Genomic DNA, 18,013 nt, shown 5'->3' on the forward strand with positions numbered 1-18,013 from the left:
CTGGCAGACAGAAACGTTGACAGGACTGCAAGAAGAATTGAGACCATCGTGTGGACACCACCTCGGAGCTCTCCGGGTATAGAGAAGGTGGGGAGGGGTCTGCAGGTCTTTTAAATGGCATGGGTGGCGGCGGGCAGATCCAAATGGAAAGTTAGAATCGGCGACTGCAGGATGCCGGCTGCTCAGCTGTAGTTCTGGCTGCTACTCCAGGCAGGAACACGAGGGGGCGATGTGGAGTCACGCTTCTCAGAGGCGTGCCAGCAGCCAGGTGGGTAAGCAGAGTTGCTGAGGGCAGGGCTGCCCGCATGGCCTGGTGGGGTGTGGTGACTCTCACCTGTAGTTCCCGATTGCCCCACAGTGGAGGGGCTGAACGATGCCGTCCGTCGCCTCCCGCCACCTCCCGGCAGGTGTCCAGGAGACACCCGAGCACACAGCCCCAGCGGAAAGCGCTCTCTTCCTGCGGGGCAGATGTTTCTCTGGAGCAGATGCACCTCTTGCCTCCTTCCCCCTGTCTCCAGACCGTCTCTTTTCAATAGAACCTTCTAGAAACGTTCCGTTTCCGTTGTCCAGTGTGATCCCCCATTAAATGCGTGTGGCCAGTGAGCACTTGCAAGAGGCCGGCTTGAGGAAGGAAATCTCATTTTTCTTTTTTGGTGTGAAGGGTCTCTCTACGCAGTCCTGGCTGGCCCGGAACTCACGGAGACCCTCTTGTCTCTGCGTCTACCCACAGCAGGAATGTGAGGTCGGGGACAGCTCCTGTGGCTTGGTTTTCTTCTTTCGGGTTGTAGGTAGCCTGAAGCTTCCACCCCAAACACAGTTCAGGCAGAGCTCCAAACTGGGTGAACTAGAGCACCGGCACCGCCCACCTGTGGCCTCCCTCCCTCACGCAGCCCTTCCCAGATTTCCCAGCTCCCACGATGCACCTGGACGCTGCCTGACTCCCTCCTGATTCCAGGTCACCTCCACCAGGGAGCCCTCCCTCCCGCTGATGCTAGGCTGAGACATCCCAGGGGCCCTCCTAGCCTCCCCCCACTCAGTTTTCTCTCCCCTCTGATTACAGCCCTTATCTGGGGGTGCATCTGGGGGTGGAGGCAGGGGGGTGACACTCAGGGCTGAAGGCAGGGAGGACCCATCTTAAGCCGCATTAAGTCACAGGCTGAGCACAGAGATTGGGCGTTGGATTGAGTGGATGAATTCTTTTGAGAAAAACAGAACGAAACTAAACATGGGCTGACAAGATTGCTCAGAGGATGAAGGAGCTTGCCGCCAGCCTGAAGACCCGAGTTCAATCCCCGAGACACACATGGTGGAGAGATGATCCCACACCCTACACACACACACACACACACACACACACACACACACACGCAAACACGCGCGCGCACGCAGAGGCACATGCAAAATAAATAAGTGTTAAAAGAAAAAGTAAAGACAGGCATTAGACTGGGAGTTGGTGGTGCACGTCTTTAATCCCAGCACTCGGGAGGCAGAGGCAGGCGGATCTCTGTGAGTTCGAGACCAGCCTGGACTACAGAGGGAGTTCCAAAAACACAGAGAAACCCTGTCTCAAAACAGAGAGAGAGAGAGAGAGAGAGAGAGAGAGAGAGAGAGAGAGAGAGAGAGAGAGAGAGAGAGAGAGAGAGAGAGAGAGAGAGAGAGAGAGAGAGAGAGAGAGAGAGAGAGAGAGAGAGAGAGAGAGAGAGAGAGAGAGAGAGAGAGAGAGAGAGAGGAAAGAAAGAAGAAAAGAAGAAAGAAAAAACAAAGAGAAAAAGAAGAAAATGAGAAGTGAGTGAACCCACCACAGATAAAGCATCTCTGCTTCTCACTGACTCCTGGGTTCCCGAACTTCGGTTTCCCCCATCCTAGCTCAGGAGTCGCAGGAGGGATTGCTCAGCCAGAGGCCGCCCTGCTGCTTCCGGGAGCCCGCCGAGCTGAGTGGGAAGAGGAGGAAGGCTCTAGGGAGGGTGCCTGGGAAACCCTCTGTCACCGGGAAGACTGGTCCAACCAGTGCGAGCGCTTCGGCTCAGGCAAGGGTGGAGGCTGGAAGGGGATGCGGGGCTCGGTGGCCTCACAGTCCGCCCCATGTCCCACTGAACTTCACGCTCCAGAGAAACAGACCCCACTCTGTGGCTCTCGGGGCTTTGTCGTCCCGCAGGAAGCCACATGGAGACGCACACCGGCGCCCCACGCTGCTGCCCAAAGGGCCTCCCGTTCTCAGGTAAGGAGGAAAAAACCTCCGAGGGCCGAGGGGCAAGAAGGGGCAGGATAGTAAGATCCCATCTCCATCCGCACTTCATCCACGGAATTTTCTAGAATGTCAGAACTATGAAGGCGGGAATTCGCGTTTGCTTCCCTGCTGTGCTCCCGGGAGGGAGGTGGGGACTAGAGACGAGAATCCGGAGTGGTGGTGAGTCAGTCACACCTAGAATCCCAGCGTTTGCTAGGTTGAACTACATAGTCAGTTCAAAGCTAGCCTGGTCTACTGGAGAGACCTTGTCTCAAATCAAAGTCTAGGGAGGAGCCAGGCGTGGTGGTGCATATCTGTAATGCCAGCCTTTGGAGACTGAGACAGGAGGGTAATAGGTCGGAGCTGAACTACATAGTGAGTTCCGGGCTAACCTGGGCTATATAGTGCAACCTTGCTTCAAAAAAAAAAAGAAAGAAAGAAAGAAATGAAAATAAACAACAACAAAACCCATGGAGTTTTAGGCCTGTGATGTAATTGGCATGATAACTAATAGATACACCTTTAGATACTAGTTGAACGAGTGAATACAGAGGGTCCATCTCAGAGCAACAAAACAAAACCTTCTGTCAGTGGGGTGGCAGATCGGTGGCATCTGTGCCTGTATTCCCATTCCCGCACCCAGGGCAGACATCACTAATCAATCTCAGCGCCGATTCCAATGGGCAGCCCTCAGGGTCCTGGCTTCCAGCTGAGAGTCAGCAGAGAAGACAGTTTGGTTTTCTCCACCCGAGCTCAGGCCTCCTCCATACCTCCCTGCAGCCTTGATCCTGGCTCTCTGGCTGCCCCATGGCTCCCAGGCCGCCCTCCACATCCAGAAGATCCCAGAGCAGCCTCAGAAGAACCAGGACCTTCTCCTCTCCCTGCGCGGCGTCCCCAGCGCCATCCAGGACTTCATCTGGTACCTGGGGGAGGACACCAACGGGGGCACCAGGCTGTTCTCTTACATCCCTGGGCTCCCGCGGCCCCAGAGGGATGGCAGCGCCATGGGACAGAGAGACATCGTTGGCTTCCCCAACGGCTCCATGCTGCTCCGAGGCGCCCAGGCTTCAGACAGCGGCACCTACCACGTGGCCGTCACCGTCAACCCTGCCTGGACAATGAAGGCCAAGACTGAGGTCCAGGTGGCCGGTGAGTGAGAGGCTGTGGCGGGAGGAAGGTCACGTTCAAACACCGTTTTCACGTGCCCCCCCATTCGTGTGCGTAGACTGAGCACCTACTGTATACCAGACCACAGATCTCCCCGACCCCGTTTCATTGATTCTTCCTAAATGTTCATTACCCCCATATTTACTGAGCACCTATTTTTTTTTTAAACCTGACCCTGATGCGTTGCTCAGTTTTCGAAACAAGTGTGTGCTAATGTTGCTGCTCCGAGTGGAGGGCCAGGTGACAGGGTGGGGACAACAGTGACATCTAACACTCCTTGGGAACCTTGCCGACCGAGTGTCTTCTGTAAACCAGGCTGACCATCAGGACTGGCTGATAGCTTGGAGAGGGAGGCTGTGTGTCTCAGAGAAGTCGTTCAGCCTCTCTGGTCTCACTAGACGTTACTCATGCTTGCTACTCTCAAGGACCACAGATGGTGCCAGATTTTGCCAAATGCTCCCCCCCCCAGAACCAGAGCCACCCCTGCATGAGGACCACTGCAACACACTAACTACTCTGTCACTTAAAGAAGCTTCCTGGTGCAGTCACCCTGGTTGCCTCATTTTAGATGGGGAAACTGAGGCTCAGCGGGGTTATGATTTACCTGGCTCAGAAAATTAAACAGACTAACACGACACAGGAAGGGAGGTCACTTGAGAGGTCTCACTGAAGAAGACGACAGAGGTGTCACCCAGCACCGGGGAGGTTGGCGGAGGGGGGCATTCTGAGCCAGCCTGGGGGCGTCAAAATGAGTTCCATTCAGATTGGGCTAGAACCTTGTCTCAAAACTGTCAGCGGGGCCAGTAAGATGGCTTAAAGGGTAAAGGCACTTGCTGCCAAGCCTGATGGACTGATTTTGATCCCTGGGACCCGCATGGTAAACGGAGAAAGCCAACCCCCAAAAGTTTGCCTCTAAGCTCCACTTGCAAGTGCATGCAGACATATGAATAAATAAATAAACTAATGCAAAGAAAGAAAGATCAGCATGATCCAGCCTGATGGTTCACAGAAGAACCATGTGATCTTGGGGCTCTACCACTGAGCCACGCCCCCCCCAGCCCTTCACTGGGGGATTCTAGGCAGGGGCTCTACCACTGAGCCACACCCCAGCCCTTCACTGGGGGATTCTAGGCAGGGGCTCTACCACTGAGCCACACCCCAGACCCTCACTGGGGGATTCTAGGCAGGGGCTCTACCACTGAGCCACACCCCCAGCCCTTCACTGGGGGATTCTAGGCAGGGGCTCTACCACTGAGCCACACCCCAGCCCCTCACTGGGGGATTCTAGGCAGGGGCTCTACCACTGAGCCACGCCCCCAGCTCCCTCAGATGCTGCTAACTCTATCCTTGTGTACATGCAGTGTCACTGATGTGACATCCTTTTGATGCCAGTCAGTGTTCCACATTCAAAGAGCGATAAGCCAGGCAATGGTGGCGCTCACCTTTAATCCCACACTTGGGAGGCAGAGGCAGGCGGATCTCTGTAAATTCAAGGCCAGCCTGGTCTACAGAGCCAGTTCCTGGACAGCCAGGGCTACACAGAGAAACTGTCTCAAAAACAAAGAGGACTTAGACCCTCCAGCTTCTCACAGAGAGTCAGTCTTAGCCAGAGTGGGAGACACTGTTTCCAGATGGGCTTTGGAAACTAAGACGTTTCACAGGCTCAGGTGATAAACTCACTATGGTCAAGAAAAGTTGCCCGAGGGAGACAGTTCACTCGAGGAGACTGCCCCTGTCTGACGGGCAGGAAGAGTTACAGACTCTTGAGCCCCGCCTGGGTTGAGCCAGCCTGATGACTGAGGCAGAAGGATAGAAGGTTCAAAGCCAGCCGGGCATTGGTGGTGCATGTCTTTAATCCCAGCACTTGGGAGGCAGAGGCAGGCAGATCTCTGTGAGTTCGAGGCCAGCCTGGCCTACAGAGTGAGTTCCAGGACAGCCTCCAAAGCCACAGAGAAACCTTGTGTCGAAAAAAAAAAAAACCAAAAAAAAAAAAAAAAGAAGGTTCAAAGCCAATCTGAGCAATTTATTGCAATCCTGCCTCAAAAAGTGCAGAGAGGGGAAAGTAGGGAAGAGAGAAAAATGATGTTTTTTTTGTTTCTTTGTTTGTTTTTGAGACAGGGTTTCTCTTTTTAGCCCTGGCTGTCCTGGAACTCACTGTGTAGACCAGGCTGGCTTCAAACTCACAGAGATCCACCTGCCTCTGCCTCCTGAGTGCTGGGATTCGAGGCCTGCACCACCACCCAGCAAAATGATTAAAAAAAAAAAAGATTTACAGGGCCCTCAGAGAGCTGGCCCACAGAGAAGAGCACCGACTGCTCTTCCAGAGGACCCGGGCTTGGTTCCCAGCACCCACATGGCACCTCAAATCTGCTAGAGTTCCAGTTCCAGGACATCCCGTGCCCCCTCTTGCCCCTGCAAGCATGAAGCATGCACATGGTCTGTAGACATACATGCAGGCAAAACACTTGTATGCACACAGTAAAAAAAAAAAAAACAATTTCCATAGCCTGGACATGTGGCTCTGTTGGCAGGATGTCCCTAGCCTGGGTTAAATCCACAGAAACATATAAACTGCACGTGGTAGTACTCGCCTTTAATCCCGGGAATGGGCGAGTCTTGGAGGCAGGAGGATCCCTGGAATTGCTCGCCAGTCAGCCTAGCCAGGGTGTGGACTCCAGGCTGCATAAGCGACGCCATCCCCCAAAACAAGGTAGAAATCGAGGAAGACACTTGACATCAACTCCTGGTCTTCAACTGTACGTACCCACATGCAAACAAACACATGCACACACACACACATGTATGTATGAACAAAGAAGGTCAAGGCCATCCTTAGCTACATAGAAGAGTTGCAGCCAGCCTGGGCTATATGAGACCATATCTCAAAATAATAACGTTTAAAAATGATAATTTACAAAAAATGAACTGAGAAGGTTTAGCTCAGTAACAGAGCCCCTGCCTAGAATCCCCTAGTGAGGTGCTGGGGGGTGTGGCTCAGTGGTGGAGCCCCTGCCTAGAATCCCCCAGTGAGGGGCTGGGGGTGTGGCTCAGTGGTAGAATGGGTGGCCTAGCATGCATAGCATGACACTGTAAAGTAAATTATTAGGTAAGGACAGACAAAAGTCATCACCGATACAACCTTCTCTCCCAGATACACGTGACTACTCAGTCTCGGCACACCTGCCGGTTAATGCTGGGATCATGGCTGCTGCCATCATTGGGAGCCTTGCTGTGGGGTCACTGCTTGTTGGTGGCATTGCCTGCCTCCTGGTCACTCGAAGGCGGAAGGGCCAGAGCCCCAGGTACAGGCCCCAGATCTCCCTCTCTGTCCTCCATCCCTTCTGCTTCCCCTCTAGATGCCCTGTCTCCCCCAGGTGGGGTGAGGGTCAGATCAGGTGGGAGTGGGGGTGAGGGGCTCCAGGTTCTTGGGGTCGCCCGCCCCAACATCTCAGGGTTCTATGCTCCCCCAGGGTTCCGGCTACAGAACAGTCAGAACTGCACACCAGTCCTGAATCTGGTAAGCCAGGAGCGTCTGTTCGCCCCGCCCTTCAGTCCTGCGCGCAGTCAGAGCCCCCGGGGACCCTTGGATGCACCGAGGGGACCATAGAGGGTTAACGGCCCCTCCTAAACCTCCAGGGTCCCTGCTTCCCACAGGTGCCCTGCTCATAAGCCTTCCACAGCTCCCCCAGTACCCGGGACAAACCTGTGTCTCCCTGGCCTGGCTCGCAGGTCCCTGGCTGTCTGCGGACAGTGGGCTCTCTCGCCGGGCTCCCGCAAACGTCCCTGTGGCCTTCTCTCTTGTCACTGTCTCAGATGACCCCTCCTCCCGTAGTCCTCCCTGAGGTCCCGGCTGGTCAGGCACCTGCTTCCCACAGCTCTCCCCCCCCCCCCAGCCTCTGGCTCGTCACTCTCGGGGGACTTCAAGGACCGGGAGGGCCCTGCCACCACCGTGTCCCCAGCACACAGCTGGCTGGAGGCGGGGTGTGCGGAGCTGGCTGAGTGGGTGGGGTGAACCTACAGCAGCTGTCTGTTATTGGGGCCCCCCTTCCTCCTCTGCTTCAGGGGACAGCAACATCTATGAAGTGATGCCGTCTCCAGTCTTCCTGGTGTCCCCCATGGGTGACACAGAGCCGGCGAACCTGGCCATGGTGAGTCCCGTCCGCTGAGAGCGCGTTCCTCCAAGGCCCTGAGTTAGCTGTGGCGCCTGGGCTTCTGGAAACCACAATGCTCCTCCTTCCTCTCCAGTCCACTCCTTTCCTCCGTTTGCGTGAGTGTCGGGCGTGGGGGCGCGTGTGGCATGGCGCAGCACACACGTGGAGGTCCCAGGACAACTTGTGGGCGCCAGTTATCTCTGTGCACCGTGTGCATGCTGGGCATCGAACTCAGACCATCAGGGTTAGCGGCAGTCCCCCACCGAGCCATCCTGCCAGCCCCTCTCTCCAATTCTTGTGTCTCTTCAACGCAGAAAGAGCCCAATGAGAGCCAACCGGGGTTCCAGCCGAGTCCGGCTGGGGGAGCAGTGAGCTTTCTGGGGTTACACACAGGGCGAGGGCGAGTCTGGCAGCCACACCTTAGCACAGGTGACAGCTCAAGGGAGCTGCACAGTTTGCAGGCAGAGCCACCAAAGAACTGCGTTTCCCTAGCGGCTGTCATCCCAGCACTAGGACACTGCAGGCAGGAGAGCCAAGGGTTCAAAGTCAGCCCCAAACTCGAGGTCAGCCTGGGGTAGACTGAGACACTGTCTCAGAAAACAACAAAAGTGGGGAGAGCCGACTGGAAAGATGGCCCCGAACTTGCTTCTACTTTTGAGGACCCAAGTTTGGTTCTCAGTACCCACACTGGGCAGCTCACAACCAGCTGTAAGTCCTGCTGCAGCAGACCTGATGGCCTGTGCTGGCGCTCAGTGGACAAACACATGCACATCACACTCACACACACACACACAGACACACACAGACACATATCCACCACACTCACACACACACAGAGACACATATATACACCACACACTCACACACACACACACACAGACACATATATACACCACACACTCACACACACACAGAGACACATATATACACCAATACAGACTCACTTACACACACACACACAGACACATATATACACCACACACACACACACACACAGAGACACATGCATACACAGACACATACACACATAGAGACACTGACACACAGACACATACACACATCTCACACACAGAGACACTTATATACACCACACACACACACAAAACACATATATACAGGCACACAGTCAGGCACACAAACATACTCACACACACACACACAGAAACACACAGGCACACACAAAGACACAGACACACAGACACACAGAGACTCATACAGACAGGACACAAATATACATATTCACAGATACACACACGCACACACACAGTCAGACACAGAGACACACACAGACACCACACACAAACACACAAGTAGACACACACACACACAGACAGACAGACAGACAGACACACACACCAATAAAAATTAAAAGAAATCTTTAAAACACATCAGGAAAGCCGGGTGATGCAGGCGCACGCCTTTAATCCCAGCACTTGGGAGGCAGAGGCAGGCGGATCTCTGTGAGTTCAGGACCAGCCTGATTTACAGAGCGAGTTCCAGGACAGGCTCCAAAGCTACAGAGAGAAACCTTGCCTAGAAAAACCAAAAATACCAACAAAACGAAAAACACCAAAAACTAAATAAATAAACCAAATCAAGGAGCCAGGGGAGTGGCTGTGCAGGCAGAGGCTCTTGCCCCACTGATGGCCTGAGTTCCATCCCTGGAAACCACATAAACGCCAGAGAAAACTGATTCCACAACTTCAAACCTCTATATGTGTGCTGCATACACCCCTACGTACAACAATATATATTATTTTTCCTTTTTTTCAAGATAGGGTTTCTCTCTATAACCCTGGCTGTCCTGGAACTCCCTCTGTAGCCCAGGCTGGCCTCCAACTCACAGAGATCCTCCTGCCTCTGCCTCCCGAGCGCTGGGATTAAAGGTGAGCGCCACCACCACCACCACCCGGCTAGCAAAGACTAATTGTTTAACCCCCAGTGTGGGGGAGGAGCTAAGCATTCTCGGTGATATTGGCCAGCACCCAAGCTTCCCAAAAGCCCTGATGTCAGGCCTAAGGTTGTTGGCCTACAAGGGGTGAGCTCCCTGCCCTCAGGGCGGGGACTCTGAGGCCAGCATGGGTGTCATAACATCAGGGTCTTTAGTTTGGGGGGACACGGGCACCCCCCCACCGGTACCCCTCTCTTCCAGAGTCTACCTCCACTCCCATCCCAGCAACCGCAGCCCCAGAACCAGCACTACCAGGTATGACTCGGGGAGCAGCAGGAACCCCATGGTGCCAGAGGGTCAGATGGCCAGGGGCAGGGGCTCCTCCCTCCCCCCAAGAAAGCTCCCCAGAAAACCCATTTCGGCTTCCTTGAGACTGGCCCCCGGAGCAAGCCCCCTACCTTCCTGGGCCTGGGCCTCCTCTGTAAAAACGATCCCAGGCTTCCAATCTGTAGGGGGAGAGCCAGAGTGGGAAGGGGATGACTCGGGGTCACATAGGAGCCCCACGGCGCGAGGGGACCCGTTTCTGGATTGGCTCTCGGGTGACTCTCCAGTTCCCCCGGGGGCCCTTAAGCTCTGTCTGTGTCCTGGGGTGAGTTTCTCTGCTCTTCCGGGCTTCCGCGCTCTCCCTCCCTCCCCCTGCGTCTCCCATCCCTTCGGCTCCCCACCCCCCCTTCATTCCCTCACCTTCCGCCCCCCATCTCCGCATCCGTGTTTCTCCCGGTCCCGAACTCGGTTTCTTCACAGTTCTTTCCCCGACCCACCCCGACCCTGCCTGGTATTTTCTGTCCACCCCTCCTGCTCCCCGCGGCGCCCCCAACTCTGGGACTCACTCCGTTAAGTCTCTGCCTCCATTCTCGGTCTGCGGGATTCTGCCTGGCCCCTGCCCCGCTCCTGCCCCGCTCCTGCCCCGCTCCTGCCCCTCTCTGCCCCTCACAGCCCCCCTCTCTGCCCCGCTCCTGCCCCGCTCCTGCCCCGCTCCTGCCCCTCTCTGCCCCGCTCCTGCCCCGCCCCTGCCCCGCCCCTGCTCGGCTCCTGCCCCCACTCCCACCCCCGCTCCTGCCCCGCCCCTGCCCCCTCCTGCCCCGCTCCTGCCCCCACTCCCACCCCCGCTCCTGCCCCTGCTCCTGCCCCACTCCCACCCCTGCCCCGCCCCTGCCCCTCTCTGCCCCGCCCCTGCCCCTCTCTGCCCCTCACAGCCCCCCTCCTGCCCCGCCCCTACCCGCCCCTGCCCCGCTCCTGCCCCTCACAGCCCCGCTCCTGTCCCCACTCCCACCCCCGCTCCTGCCCCGCCCCTGCCCCGCTCCTGCCCCTCACAGCCCCGCCCCTGCCCCGCTCCTGCCCCGCCCCTGCCCCGCTCCTGCCCCGCCCCTGCCCCGCCCCTGCCCCGCCCCTGCCCCGCCCCTGCCCCGCTCCTGCCCCTCACAGCCCCTCTCCCCCCCTCCTCTTAGGACCTACTAAACCCCGACCCGGCCCCGTACTGCCAGCTGGTGCCAGCTCCAGCCTGCCCAGAAGACAGAGCCTCCGCCTTCCCCTGACCCCAGCCCTGCAGAGAAGACACCCGTGACACCCGCCCCGCCGAGCTTGGGAGCTGGCCAGATGGGCTCGCCGCAGACCCGGCGCCTCGTGGCACAGGTGCACGGAGACTGACCCCAAAAACCTTCAGCCTGCGCCTCGGCACCCCGCAGGCCTCCTGCCCAGGAAAGCGAATTCTTGCTTCCCCAGGGCCGGGGTCTCCATCCGGGGAGAAGGCCTTAGGTCTTCCTAGAAGGCACCCCACCTTGAAACCATCGTGGCTCGACCAGGTGCCCGAAGCCCTTTCCACGGGGACAAAACACTGCTAGAACATTCCGGAAGAGTGGTGCTCAACCTGTGGGTGGCAACCCATGGCGGGGAGGGCGTGTGTGTGTGTGTGTGTGTGTGTGTGTGTGTGTATGTGTGCATGTGCGTGTGTGTGCGCGTGCGTGCGTGCGTGTGTGCGTGCGTGTTTGTGTGGGGGTGTGCAAATCAGCCACCAGGAGGACGGGGACTGTACAGTGCCTGCCTAGAACCCACCGGTGAGGGGCTGGGGCATGGCTCAGTGGTAGAGCTCCAGCCTAGAATCCCCCAGTGAGGGGCTGGGGGCGTGGCTCAGTGGTAGAAACCCTGCCTAGAATCCCCCAGTGAGGGGCTGGGGGCGTGGCTCGGCAGCTAGAGCGCTTGCCAAGCATGCATGAGAAGCCCTGTTCGATCATCCAAACCATCGGAGAAGGAAGTCATCAGCCACTGAGAAGAGATGGCAAGCTCTGCACTTGAAAATGGGAGAAGACTCTAGAAGCTTGAAAGCTCAAGAAACTGCCCCCCCCCGTCTCCCCCAGCCTCCAGAAGCACCCAGTCCTGTGGCCTTTGGGACCACAGAGCAGCGACATCCACTTTGGACTCCCAGTATCCACGATTTTATTTTTATTTTTATTTTTTTGCTTTTTCGAGACAGGGTTTCTCTGTGTTGTTTTGGAGGCTGTCCTGGAGTTCACTCTGTAGACCAGGCTGGTCTCGAACTCACAGAGATCCACCTGCCTCTGCCTCCCGAGTGCTGGGATTAAAGGCGTGCGCCACCAACGTCCGGCTATCCACGATTTTGTAAGATAATAAACTCGTGTTGTTTTAAGCCACTCTTTTGGTAGCAGTTAGTTCCAACAAACAGGAAACGAGGGTGCTGAAGGATCCCTGGGGAGGGAACTTGAGGTCCCAACTGATTGGCAGTATGCAAACGAGCCCTCGAGGGACTTCGCCAGGCCTAGATCTCACGCAGCTGGTGCCTGGTTAAGATGTCCACCCCGATCAACCGTGCGACCTCAGGGCTAGAGGGGTCAGCGAATGAATATAAATTATTTTTTAGACAAAGTCTCTGTGTAGCCCTGGCTTGCCTTGAGCTCACAGACATCCACCTACCTCGGCCTCTTGAGTGCTGTGCTAAAGGCGTGCGCACCACACCTGCAAAATTTATTAAAAGAAAGAAAGAAAAAGATTGGAGGGGCCGTGGATTCCAGTTTGACCGAATGATGTTGGAACCGTGCTATAGCTCCCTCTTCTGGCCACATGTGGAAGTGCACTTCCTCAACCCTTGATTAGGGTGCTGCAAATGTGACTTCTTGATTGTTGAAATGTGTCATCACTGTCCCTCCCCATTCCTGTCACAGTGACTGGTCCCGTCAGTGGTTACTGAGTGATCCCACATAATTCTCCCCACCCTTGTCACACCTGCCTACCTGAATCAGGAGTGTCGCCGGAGCGAGAAATGAACCCTTCCTGAGTCATGCTGTGGGTAAAGCGGGGCTGCTCATTACCGCAGCGTAGCCCAGGTCACCCTGACCTCAGATGAGGCCTCCTCAACATAAAAACTACATTTCCCAGACACCCTTGCAACTAGGTCGGGTCTTATGATTAAGATCAAGGACAGCCGGGCGTTGGTGGCACACGCCTTTAATCCCAGCACTCGGGAGGCAGAGGCAGGCGGATCTCTGTGAGTTCAAGGCCAGCCTGGTCTACAGAGCGAGTTCCAGGATAGACTCCAAAACAATACAGAGAAACCCTGTCTCGGAAAACCAAAAAAAAAAAAAAAAAAAAAAAAGACCAAGGTCAATCAAATATGGATGGAAGTTTTATAAACAGTTCACAGAGAGGTTGTCTTCCTTGACAAGAAGCAGAGCAAGTGAGGGAGTCAGGTTTCTGGGGTGCCGTAGACAGCGTCTGCATGCCAGGAACATAGCAACCTGAACCGGGAAAGACGCCTTTGCGGAAGCCTTTTTTTTTTTTTTTTTTGAGAAATCTATTATTTGTTTTCTTTTCTCTGCCTCTCTCTTCTTTCTATATCTCTTTCTTTCTTTCTCTATTTCTTTCTTTCTTTCTAAGACAGCATTTCTCTGTGTAGCCCTGACTGTCCTGGAACTCGCTCTGTAGACCAAGCTGGCCTCGAACTCACAGAGATCCGCCTGCCTCTGCCTCTCTGGGGGTTTCTGGGATTGAAGGCAGACGCCGCCACTGCCCAGCATCCCAGCTCTTTCTAACACACATCGACCCCACCTCCAAGCAGCATTTTCCCAGATCAGGTCTCTGAGTCCACCCGTTCCACTTCCACGGGCAAGGTCGGAAGATGAGCTACCGTGGTCATATTTTCCCTTTAGAACGAGTAAGTAGCACGGGAACGCTGTGCGGTAAAACATCTCAGCACATCAGATGCTCACACTGCCCCACTGGGACAGCAGGCGTCAGCTGAGCTCCTGGCTCCTCTTCCCCACCTCGGGAGACGAAGGACGGTACCCCGGGGCTGGAGAGATGGCTCAGCACTGGGCAGCCCACACTTCTTTTCCAGAGGACCTGAGTTCAGTTCCCAGCACCTCCATTAGGAAACTCACACTTGGGGGCTGGAGATATAGCTCAGAGGTTACGAGCACCGTCCTGAGTTCAATTCCCAGCAACCACATGGTGGCTCACAACCATCTGTAATGAGATCTGGCGCCCTCTGCTGGCGTGCATGCATGGAGGCAGGGTGTTGTATTCATAATAAATAAATATTTTTTAAAAAAGGAAACTCACACTTGCCTGTAACTCCTGAAGTCACAGACACATTCACAAAATAAACAAAGAAGAATATTAACACCTTGGAAACGGCTTGTCTTCTGGCTGTTCTCAAGGATGCGATGTTTCTACTCTTAGGCTATTTTTTTGCTGTTCTTCTTCCTCCCTGTCACAGGCTGGGAGGGGTGGGTGGCCCTTCCCCCTAGACAAGAGGTCCCCCGGGGACACTCTGAGACAAACATCCTGGGGTCTGAAGTGTGAGGCAGGCGGCCGGGCCTCCAGAGTTAGCTCCTCAGCGATCTCAAAGAGTACATGATGATTTACCAATGCAACGTGCACTACACCGGTCACCTCATAGTCCCCGCCCCCAACCTGAGGCAGGGTTGAGGGTAGCCCAGGCTGGCCTCACATATACCTGAGAATGACCTTAAAGGCAGGACCCTCCTGTCCCCACTTCCCCAATGCTAATACAACAGACTTGTGCCACCACACCTCTCTGGCCTCATTTCCGACAGAATGGTGACCCTTCCCCGTTCATATTCCAAATGCACACAATTCAAAGCTCCCTGGGAGTGGAGGGATGGTTCAGTAGTTAAGTACGCTTGCTGCTCTTGAAGAGGGACAGAGTTCAAGTCCCAGCGCTTACACTGGGCAGCTGGCAACTGCCTGTGACTCTAGCTCCAGGGGACCTAGCACCCTCTTCTGGCCTCTTCAGGTCCTACACCCACGTGCACAAACCCTTGCAGAGGAACAGACCTACATATAAAAATAAATCCCAGCACTCGGGAGGCAGAGGCAGGCGGATCTCTGTGAGTTCGAGGCCAGCCTGGTCTACAAAGGGAGTTCCAGGACAGCCTCCAAAACAATACAGAGAAACCCTGTCTCAAAAAACTAAAATAAAAATACATAAATAAATAAATCTTTAAAATCAATAGAACCAGTGACAAAATCCTGCATATATATTTTTGGGGATGGTGGGTGACCTCGGACCCCCGATTCTCAGAAGTCTTAGGAGGAGGCTGGGCCTATTACATCGCCACATTGTGACTGGAGACACCGAGCCTTGAGAAGCAGCACGTGGACGATAGGGAGGGGGAGGGCGATGCTGTGGACAGAATATGCTGCGGCAGCAATGGCCCTGTGCTGACCCTGGCTTGAACGCTTGTAAGGTTTATTATTTTCCCCTCCCACACATCTGTCCCAGGTAGACAGGTGTGACAAGGGTCAGGAGAACTTGGCGTCATGTGGACATCTTCAGAAACCAGGCTGACGGGGTTAGTCCTTGTACCAGGAAAAAGCAAGGAGCGGGAGCGCACATGCATTGGTTTTATTTATAAACCCCCGGAGCTGGAAGCACGGCTTTCACTCGCTCTTCATTGGCTGAAGGAAGTCACCTGGCACAGAGTCCTGCCGGGGCTACGGGCGTGCAATTCTACTCCGGCCAGAAGGGGGAGCACGGGAGCACTGCACAAAGGCAACATCTTGGGACTCAAACCCGGAAATGTCTCAGCAGGCCTGCCCTGCTTCATTTATTTTTTTCCCAGACTCCCTTCATTGAGCAGATACTGGGCGAGCCTCAAGAGTCGATCGATACATAGAGGGCGACCTTGCAGGGGCTGGCTGCAGATTGAACAGGAAGGGTTAGAGAGCAGGAGGGGTGATGAATCCAATCATGGATCCCACAAGTATTTACTAAGCACCTACTGGATGCATCACTGTTTTAGGTTCCAGGAGATGTCTCTATTCAAAACAGAGCCCTGTCCCTTGAGGAGCTGACCTCGAGACTCCTGGACAATCGAAGATCTGGAGACAATAACACTGACGATGTTGGTAGCGGAAGCAATAAAAGAAATGTTCTCACCACTAAGATATTTGTGCTTAAATATTCACAAACCAAAAACAGACCACAAGATGGATCAGCGGGTAAAGGAGTTTGCTGCCAGGCCTCATGGCCTGAGTTTTGATCACTGGTACCCACACATCGGAAGGAGGGAACTGACTCCCACAAGCCACCTTCTGAGCTTCGACACACACACAGTATTAAATACGTGTGATTTAAAAAAAAAAAAGAAAACACAACAAAGAAAGGGCAGTTAGAGTGTGAAAAGTCATTCTTGGATCCGGGAGCCTCACAGCGCCCACACAATTCCACTCTGAGCCAGCAGGAGGCAGCAGAGGCCAACAAACGGGCCGCCGGGCATCAGCCCGTCCACCACCATTCCCCACCGCCACCCCTGCTTATGTCTGCTTCTGGGCACTCACAGCCCATTCTGCTGCCTCGGACCAAAACACCCAACCTCGATCGGCCTCTGCCTGCAGCAGCTGTGCCTGTCACCTGCCAAACTTAAGCCTCCCGTGTCCCTACAGCCCAACCTGGTCCAGACAGCTTCCTAACCTCAGCCCCTCAACGGTGTGTCTTTCCCTCCCTGCCGAGGACCAGCCACGCCCCCAGCGCCTTTAAATACAAACCTCTCAGGCTACATGTTGGGGCCTTTAATCCCAGCACTCGGGAGGCAGAGGCAGGTGGATGTCTGTGAGTTCCAGGCCAGCCTGGTCTACAGAGCGAGTTCCAGGACAGCCAGGGCTACATAGAGAAAGCCTGTCTTGAAACAAACAAGCAAAGAACAAGAAACAAAACAAACAAAAAACAAAGAAGAAAATCCAAAATAAAAATAGACGAATATAAACTTCCCACAGCCTGCAAGTTTGAACCTTGGGGGACTTTTGGTCTCCCCCTTAGACTTCTTTACCCCTTCCCCCCACTCTGTGATACCCAGGACTGAACTTCCTCCTGCACCCCAAAAGCTTAACTTCGGGCGCGCGCTCTCTCTCTCTCTGCCTGGAAGAATGTAAACGAATAAAATTGAAAAGGACATAAAATGCGACTGCTCTTGGCCCAAAGCGAGTGTCAATGAGGGTGAGGTTGCAGGTTAGCTGGGTCGCTTTGGCTGGAACTAGGCAGCATCTGGATCGCCCCACCAGGGGTCCCTGTCTCCCGCCTCTGCCGCTGGCTCCCGGGACACCCCCAGTTTCTGAGAGACAGTGAGTGGCTCCTTGTGGGACAGATGAGGAAGTGGCCCTGGGGAAGGAAGTGGCCTGGGCTCCGACCCAGAGTCTGTATGATTCATGGGGAAAACCTGTTCCAAAGCCACCTCGGCTGTGTGCTGAAGGGCCAGGGTCACAGGATCGCACGGTGTAGCCTGGTGAGCACAAGCAGACCTCCATGAACTCCCGAGGGCGCCAGGGTGTGTGTGCAGGCTTCAGTGGGGACCCCGGGGCGACCTCAGCCTGCCCCCGTGGGAGATGATGAGGGAGGGTGGGGGCGGGCGGCCCTGGGCTGGGAGAGAGCAGCTCCACCGCAGAGGGCAAGCATAGACGCCACCACCACCTGCAGCCTCTACGGCTGGTCCTCTCTAGTCCTTTCACTGGGATGCTCTGGTTTCCTTCCCGGTGCTTTGAGAAATCGCGCGAGAAAAAGCAAGTCTGGGGAGAAAGTGCTTGTCGGCTCACGGCTCGAAAGTCCAGGGTACAGGCTGCCGTGGCAGGGAAGTAAAGGCAGGAACTGAAAACAGCTGATCGCATCACACCCCATCCGGAAGGAGAAATAAACGCTTGGATGCTCAGGGGCTTCTCTCTCTCTCTCTCTCTCTCTCTCTCTCTCTCTCTCTCTCTCTCTCTCTCTCTCTCTCTCTCTCTCTCTCTCTCTCTCTCTCCCCCTCTCTCTCTCTGTCCTGGAACTCTAAACTCTATGTGAGCCAGGCTGTCCTCGAACTCAGAGATCCTCCTGCCTCTGCCTCCCGCTGCACTGGGGTGACAGGTTTTAACTGGTTGTAGAGACTCGAACTCAGCCCCTCCTGCATCCATTGGCTACATGGACGGAACCCATGATTTGGGACTTGGAAAGTGGGGGAGGGGTGTTTGAAGGCAAATCCCAGCCACAGTGTCATTTTGGTGCCTCTGCAC

At 55.1% G+C, this 18,013-nt stretch overlaps 1 protein-coding gene and 1 long non-coding RNA gene across 2 annotated transcripts; one reads left to right on the forward strand and one right to left on the reverse strand.

The window, feature by feature from the left end:
- The first annotated feature begins 1,792 nt into the window (after positions 1–1,792).
- On the forward strand, positions 1,793–12,140 carry Ceacam19 (CEA cell adhesion molecule 19). The gene is made up of 7 exons (XM_040734594.1): positions 1,793–2,218; positions 3,008–3,376; positions 6,546–6,696; positions 6,865–6,911; positions 7,457–7,542; positions 9,698–9,751; positions 10,945–12,140. Exons 1-7 carry the CDS (start codon positions 2,164–2,166, stop codon positions 11,029–11,031), a joined length of 849 nt encoding a protein of 282 aa, XP_040590528.1. The 5' UTR covers positions 1,793–2,163; the 3' UTR covers positions 11,032–12,140.
- LOC121135560 lies at positions 2,701–10,380 on the reverse strand. The gene is made up of 3 exons (XR_005872660.1): positions 10,327–10,380; positions 9,895–9,942; positions 2,701–3,150 (listed from the first exon to the last, which is right to left on the reverse strand). It is a non-coding gene; the product is annotated as an uncharacterized LOC121135560 (long non-coding RNA).
- Positions 12,141–18,013: the final 5,873 nt, after the last annotated feature.

This window comes from Mesocricetus auratus, unplaced genomic scaffold (genome assembly GCF_017639785.1).
Source record: "Mesocricetus auratus isolate SY011 unplaced genomic scaffold, BCM_Maur_2.0 Super-Scaffold_100038, whole genome shotgun sequence".
Classification (NCBI taxonomy): domain Eukaryota; kingdom Metazoa; phylum Chordata; class Mammalia; order Rodentia; family Cricetidae; genus Mesocricetus; species Mesocricetus auratus.

What these genes read in the sequence shown, in the direction of transcription:
- Ceacam19 (XM_040734594.1), top strand. Translation starts at nt 2,164, where the DNA reads ATGGAGACGCACACCGGCGCCCCACGCTGCTGCCCAAAGGGCCTCCCG. An exon ending in AAAGGGCCTCCCGTTCTCAG is followed by an intron (nt 2,219 to 3,007) that starts GTAAGGAGGAAA and finishes ACCTCCCTGCAG; the next exon opens with CCTTGATCCTGGCTCTCTGG. An exon ending in GCACACCAGTCCTGAATCTG is followed by an intron (nt 6,912 to 7,456) that starts GTAAGCCAGGAG and finishes CCTCTGCTTCAG; the next exon opens with GGGACAGCAACATCTATGAA.